The 7,728-nt window shown below is 35.4% G+C and overlaps 1 protein-coding gene across 1 annotated transcript; it reads left to right on the top strand.

Moving 5' to 3' along the window:
- The first annotated feature begins 660 nt into the window (after positions 1 to 660).
- LOC146722351 (uncharacterized protein F54H12.2-like) lies at positions 661 to 1,986 on the top strand. The gene has a single exon (XM_085484916.1). It carries the CDS (start codon positions 661 to 663, stop codon positions 1,984 to 1,986), a length of 1,326 nt encoding a protein of 441 aa, XP_085341042.1.
- Positions 1,987 to 7,728: the final 5,742 nt, after the last annotated feature.

Here is a 7,728-nt window from a genome sequence, read left to right as displayed (position 1 = left end):
GAGTATTATAACGGATTACAAAACGGTGGAACTCGCGGCGGTGGAATTCCACGAGTTTTTGTCGGTTCACCCTATCAACGAGGTCATGGAATAGGTAGTTTTCTCGGAGGAATGTTCAGACGCGTATTGCCTTATTTAACTAGAGGACTAGGGGCAGTGGGTAAAGAAGCTTTGCGCGCCGGGGTTAATATAATCGAGGATGTTGAAATAAAATGCCGTTAAAGGTAGCTGTCAAGCATCGTTTGAACAATCGCGTGACAATCTTAAGAGAAAAGCTAGGGAAAAATAAGTAGTCTAATGAAAGGTAGGGGATATAAATCGGATGAAAAAATTCATGTAGCGCAGTTTCCTTTCGGCAAGCTTAAGAGTCACGTCGCTAAATCCTCGGTAACCGCATCGCGTAAACGTCGTAAGACAAATAAGAAAAAAAGTTTATCGAAATCAAGTCGCGTGGGAAAAAAAGAACAAATACAAAAAAAACTAAAAATAATACGAGGAAAAATCGCTCGACTGTAAAAAGACTCAAGTTGTCCGCGAAACGGCGTAAAGCTAATAGCGGTAAAAAGCGTACAGTATACGATATATTTTCATAATTGCCATTATTCTAAATACGTTTGTTCGTGACAATAACGTTGGTAGAGCAGGCGGTGAAAGAAAAAAATGTCATTTCTTCACACATACTCGAACGAGTGTTTAAAGAGCGAGCTCGATTTCTTCTCTTTACCGCCCACGCAAACTAGCATCGAAAGTTCGCAATGGATTTATTACAAACCCGTGACCTTGCTTTCGGACGACTCCCCGCTACAATTCGTCATCCCGGGTCACGGAGAAGAATATTTAGATCTCACACACACGTTACTAAGTCTTCGGGTACGTGTAGAAACCGAGCCGCTACCCGGTCTCGCCACCGGATCCGCCGTCAACGTGGGCCCCGTAAATCATTTTCTTCATTCCATCTTCAATCAAATCGACGTGTATTTCAATCAAAAGCTCGTGTCGCCTCCAAACAACGCTTATGCGTACCGCGCGTACATCGAAGCGTTGTTAAATTATTCATCACCCGCAAAAACTTCACATCTAACCTCGTGCTTATGGGATGCGGATACACCCGGTCACATGGACGATACAGTAGGAGTGGAAGGCAATACCGCTATAGCGAGACGAGCTCGTTACATACGCGGAGGGCGCGCGCTAGATCTTATAGGTCACCTCCATTGCGACGTTTTCAATCAGGACAAATTCTTAATTAATGGCGTCGAGGTGCGGTTGAGACTCGTGCGCTCGAAAGATACGTTTTGTTTCATAGAAACTAATTGCACGTCGAAAATTCGTATACTCGATGCAAGCCTAATGGTGAGAAGAGCAAAAATAAGTTCCGGAGTATTACTAGCGCATGCTAGAATGCTGAGCAAAGTTACCGCCAAGTATCCGCTTACGAGAATTGAAATTAAAACATTGACGATTCACAGTGGGGTTGTGGGTGAATCGTTAGATAATGTAATACTGGGACAATTACCGAAACGAATAATAGTAGGTTTCGTCGATAATAAAGCGTTTAACGGTGACAGAAAATTGAATCCGTTTAATTTCCAAAATTACGGAATAAATTTCTTCTCGCTATACGTCGACGGTACACAAATACCCAGTAGACCGTTACAACCGGTTTGCTCGTCTCGCGAACCGCTTTACATCGAAGCTTATCATACACTCTTCTCAGGGACGGGTATCCATTTTTTGAACGAGGGAAATTCTATAAGTAGAGATGATTATTCTCAGGGATATACGTTATTCGCTTTTGATCTTACACCCGATCTATCCGCTAATTGCGCCGGTCATTGGAATCTCGTGAGACACGGAAGTCTTCGGTTAGAAGTGAGATTCGAGAAGGCACTCACCGAAACAATTAATTGTATCGTTTACGCCGAATTCGATAATGTCGTAGAAATCGACGCATCGCGTCAAGTTATCGTCGATTTTTCCGGTTAGCTTTTAACACTCGTTCACCAACATGTATTCATACACAGTAATGTAATACGCGATTAGAAAATTTTCCCCCTCCTTTGCTTTTGGAAATTTCGATGACGCTATTCACGAAGTGGAAACTATGTAACGCGCTAGAATGAATTCAGTTTTGTACGAGACACGAACAAACGCGCACGTTTCGCTAAGAGCTTGTACCTCACCAACGAAAATCTCACAATATGGACATAGTCGTCGACATACAAGGTTTCCGCGATGAAGCCAATAAATTTATCGCGAAGGAAGTCGTCGTTGTCGCAATCGATGCTCCGATTGTCGAGCATTGGATTATGATGCCACCATACGCGTTTGGAAAATTACCCGCAAAAGCATGACGAGAAAACAATTGGCTCTCACGAAATTATCACGGTATCGAGTGGTTCGACGGCTCAGTTAATCCTAAATATTTTACCTCGCATCTCCGCGAAATCGCAAGACACGCGCGCTGCGTTTACGTCAGAGGTAACGAAAAAGCAAACTACTTGAGGAATTTACTTTCCAGAGATATAAATAATTTGGAGGGTACCTCACCAGCATTTAAAAATCTACCGGATGAGGAGAATATCGTACAATATTGCGGTCATCACGGGATTCGAAAATTTGGAACCTTTCATTGCGCGTTATACAATGCTTATAAATTAAAATGCTGGCTAAGTGCGCAAAATAATTGCGAGAACGTTTCGACCTCTACCGAAGCTACTTGTAGTTCTGACGAAAGTTGGGAAATTACCTTCGACGATAGCGACGATAAATACGACGCCGCCGTTTCTCGCGATGTAAATGAGAATATAACTAAAATACAAATAGAGGAGAAAAATCAGCAAAACAACGAACAGCAGATTGAAAAAGAAGAAGAGAGATTTGTGATTTCTGAACCGTCATCGACGTTGACGGATAGAAACAAGAACGAAACAATTTCCATCTCGACGCAAACTGACATTGAAAACCTCTCAAAACAACTCAAGATAGAAGAAAACGCATTGTCGAAAGAGGTAAAAACTGGTATTGTTCAAATAATACCGTACACTCGTTCGTATTCGGGACAAAAAAATGAACTCTCGCGAAATTCTACAAGCATTGCGTCATCTAGATGCCAGACATGTTGGAGTCTATGCAGCCGACAGAGTTCCGAGGGTGTGGACGAGGTCGACGGCTATCGTCGCTAACACCGACAATCACGATCGACCTGGAGAACATTGGATCGCCTTCTACCTCGATGAACACGGCACAGCCACTTACTTCGACAGCTACGGATTATCCCCCTTGTATCCAGGATTTCTCATCCGACTTCGACGAAACTCCATCATCCATCGTTGGAATATTCAACAATTACAAGGAATTTTTTAAGACTTGCGGACAATACTGCTGTGTATTTTTATATTATATGTGTAGCGGCTATAATCTTAATCAGTTTCTCGCTCTTTTTTCCGAAGATTGCGAATATAACGATCGTTTAATCATACACTTATTTCGTAAAATTTTTACTCACAAAAAACAAGCGAATCATAACAATATATAATATGAATTTTAGTATTAATAAATAAATTTTGTTCTGTAAAAATATTTTAAATATAAATCATATTTGTACTTTTAAAACCATTGTTCAATTTTCTTTCACTTCCTCTTTCCAGAAATTGTTATTTTAAAATAAAATTTTATCCGACATCTTTTCAACAATAAGCATTCTTTCTAATCTACGATGATGCATTATTTTTTTTTATCGTGACACGAGTCGGAATGCTCGCCAGTACAAATATTTGCGTGTTCTTTTTTATTACCCTACGGCATTGTCAGTTACTACCTGCCACCGATCCCCTGTCGACCGCATGACGCTTTTCTTGGTCAAAATGTTTTTACCCCACCTCGTCTAATATCGACCATTTGATTCGACGAGCTATCCTTGCCATACGTATACCCTAACTGTTTTTACCCCACCCCGTCCAATATCGACCATTTGATTCGACGAGCTATCCTTGCCATACGTATACCCGTACCCCCATACCGTACCCTACGCAACTTTAGCTTAAATACCTCATCTAATCCTTAGACTAGTAAGATCTCGTTTAGCTCAACATACTAGGACCCTGCTCGGAAACACGAAGGCCCCAGGTTCAAATCCAGAGGAAATCAGAAAAAATAAAAAAAAATAAAAAAAATTCTCATCCCCACCTTTCGGGGCCAGTCGCCATTTTTTTTTCCCCAACACCCTCTCCCCCTACACCCACACTCGGAAAAACCAGACGCCGGTGGTGGGGGAAAGATAAGATAAGACTCGGCGCCAGACGGGTCGGTGGTGGGGGTTTGTTATGACGGGCCATAGTGCCCACTATACTACTATTGACTCGAAAGAAAATCAATAACATATAGTACACGTATGTACATACACGTGTAGTTACGAGATTGAACGCGCGAATTGTAAGCGATATTTATAATAAACTTTCATTTATAACTTAAAAACTATTATAGCTTTAATAATACCTTACTAATAGGTCCAGAAATATTTAAAACTTCATTAATTTTCACTGACGTTGGTGTATCTTCAACAATTAATGAATTAGGTTTGTATTTACCTAAATTCGAAATTATAGTATTCCCACGAATTAAAAGTTCATATGGAACATTGCCTTGATTAAAGTTGGTTATTTTTGGTGGTCTAGCCTGAACACCATCCAAATAAATAATCTGTATGAAAGAATATTTATTCATTCCCTTACTATTTAGTGTTTGTTATAATATTAGTTATAAATATTATGTTTGTTATATATATTGTTATATATTGTTTATTATTGTATATATATTTTTATTATATGTATATTGTTTGTGTTTTATTGTTTATTTTTTTTAATATTTAAAATATTACTTAAGAAGTCATTATAATGTAATAAGAAAGTAACGTAAAAATAATGATCTTAATGAAACAGTATATAACGACTAATATATAACAGTTAGAGATAAATCATACATATAATTATATATATAAATTATATATATAATATAAAAAAATTAATATTTACATAATTTGGTAATATATGATGTAAAATACGTGTAATTTCATCATTCCATGCCACAATCTGAATTCGTTTCCCATCTCCATTATTTAAATAAAATTTAAAAATTTTATATTTTTTGTTGCTTCCAACTTCACGGGGAGATTCGATACCATCAACAAAACCTACTACTTCACTATATAAAATAATTTTTTTATGTATTTATATTTTATACAAAAATGTTTATTAAATGTTTAATAAATATATTTAAAATATAATTATATATTACATATATATATTTATTTTTTTATATAAAATCTCTATAAATTAATGCTGTCCATATAAAATAAATTTTTAAAACGAATTAGATTTTATAACCGTAATATTACTTCTGCTCTTATTAGCCTTTTATATGTGTAATACTTTATTTGAATTAAAGAGTATATAATTAGAATATTGTTTTAAAATAAAATTTTTTAAAAATAATTTATTATTAATGTATATAGAAATGGAGGAAAAAAGACAATATATAATTAAAAAATACTTCTCTCTTTTTTTCTTTTTAAAAGATTTCTTTTATATAATATATAAAATATTTAAAAAAATATTACTAGCACTTTTAAAAATGAAAATAATGTATAACTTACACAGTTGAGTCATACATTTGGATTGTGTCGAAAACATTACTTGGCGTGAATAATTCGATTGGATTTCTTAATTCTTCAATTTCCTCGTGTATAGTTTGTGGTTCTCTTTGTATTTCCATAAAATTACTTTTCGTAGGAATTCTACAGCGTATAATAAATGTTTTGTTATATTATAATTGTAATGATATTATTATTGTAAAAAAAATGATTAAACTTATTGTTTTATTTTTATTAAATTATAGAAAAAATTATTTAAAAGAAATTTAATATTATATGACATTAAATAATTTATAAATTATAAAAGTTAGAAACGATTAAGAATAATAATTCAGAGATGAATAGAGAAATAAATCATTAATAAAAGGACATATAAAATTTTTAATATTATGATCGTAGATAAATAATTGAATTATGTTAGACGATAATTGTTAAAGAACGCAAAAAAAGTAATGTCAAAAATTATAAAAAAATTACTCATGAGAACGTGTAACCACATTGATTCAAGTAGTTAAAACGAATCAAGAATACATTTATGCATTCTAGCTAAATAAATAATAAAATTATACACAATTTTTGTTGCTTTAAATATATATAAGAAAAATATATATTTTTTATAGAAAATTTTTTAAAAAATTGAATAAAATTATTATTATCTATTTTTATATATAATATATATTTTATAATATATATTACATATATATATATATATATATATATATAATTATTGTACATAAATTATATTTGATTTTTTTATAGTAATTTTTAATTTGATTTCTAATAAGAAGAAAGGCAAATCCGATAAAATGAAGAAAAATAATATTATTCATACTTTGACAATATTCTTAAATTTAAATTATAAATAAATATTTATTATGCGTATTTAGTAAGATAAATATAGAAAATAGTAAAAAGTCAAGAAAATATAACATCAGAGAATAAACCATTGTGTAAGTCAACAATTTAATTACAAAATTAAATTAAATATTAAAATTTTTGAAAGCATTGAGAATTACCTATATCATGTAAATAGAGATAATAATTAAAAAATATTAAATTAAACTTTTATTAGATTTAAAAATAAAATAAAATACAATACTCTCTTTTCTATCCCGCTTCACCCCCCCACCCCCCCCACCCTCTTCTTTTCCCCCTTCCTTTCCTGTCTTCCCTCGCTGTGTTTTTCTCTTTCCTCCCCCTTTTGTCCTGCGGCGCACGTCCCCGCCCCCTCCCGCGCGCTCGCGCCCTCTCCCGTCGCGCGCCCCCCCGCGCAGGCTGGCGCGCGGGGCGCGCCCGCGCTCGTCCGCGCGCCCTCGGGCCCTCGCTCTCGCTCTCTCTGCTCCCCGCGCCGCCGCTGCGCCCCGCGTTTTGTCGGTGTCCCGTAGGGCGCGTTCGCCGGGTCGCCAGCGCGCTCGCTGTTTCGACCCGCCCTCGCGCTTCCCCTTGCTAATTTTCCGCGTCGCTCTCTCTTTCTTGCTCTCTCGTTGTGGGTTTCGATTTTCTTTCTCTTTTTCTGTCTCTCGCATTTCTCTCTCTTCCCGCTTTTTTCTTCTCTCTACTCCTCTTTTTCTCTCTCTCCCGTCTTTTCTCATCTCTTGAACGCTACAGATAGAGAAGCTTTTGATTTACTGATTGATGATCGGTTTTCTTGTCGCTATTCTCCGCTATCTTTCCTTATCCATTTTTTAACATTTACATATGTAAGATATGCGCTTTTAAATCTTCTTTTAAATAATTCGAGCCTATCGCAAGTTTTAATTTCTACTGGCAGGACGTTATACAATATACTTACTTCCTTCATAAAACAAACTTTTCTGTGCACTCCTTGTTTTTCGAAATTGAATTTCGATATTACCCCGCTTGTCTTGTTTCCCTATCGCATTTGTTTCCTACTATTTGTAACTTATCTCTTAACTGAATTGGTAACAGGTTATTCAATATCTTGAAAATAAATATACATATATTATATTGTAATCTTTGTCTTACTGACATAAATTGCAACGCCTCTAGCATGTCTTCCACTTTGGTGTATCTATCACATTGAAGTATTATCCTCATAGCTCTGTTTTGTACCTTCT

This window comes from Nylanderia fulva, unplaced genomic scaffold (genome assembly GCF_048542155.1).
Source record: "Nylanderia fulva isolate GAGA-0341 unplaced genomic scaffold, ASM4854215v1 Scaffold327, whole genome shotgun sequence".
Taxonomy (NCBI): domain Eukaryota; kingdom Metazoa; phylum Arthropoda; class Insecta; order Hymenoptera; family Formicidae; genus Nylanderia; species Nylanderia fulva.
Note: the sequence above shows the minus strand (reverse complement) of the source record. Positions and strands in the feature narration are given on the sequence as shown.

Excerpts from the sequence above, each read along its gene's own strand:
- LOC146722351 (XM_085484916.1), top strand. The coding sequence starts at position 661 with ATGTCATTTCTTCACACATACTCGAACGAGTGTTTAAAGAGCGAGCTC.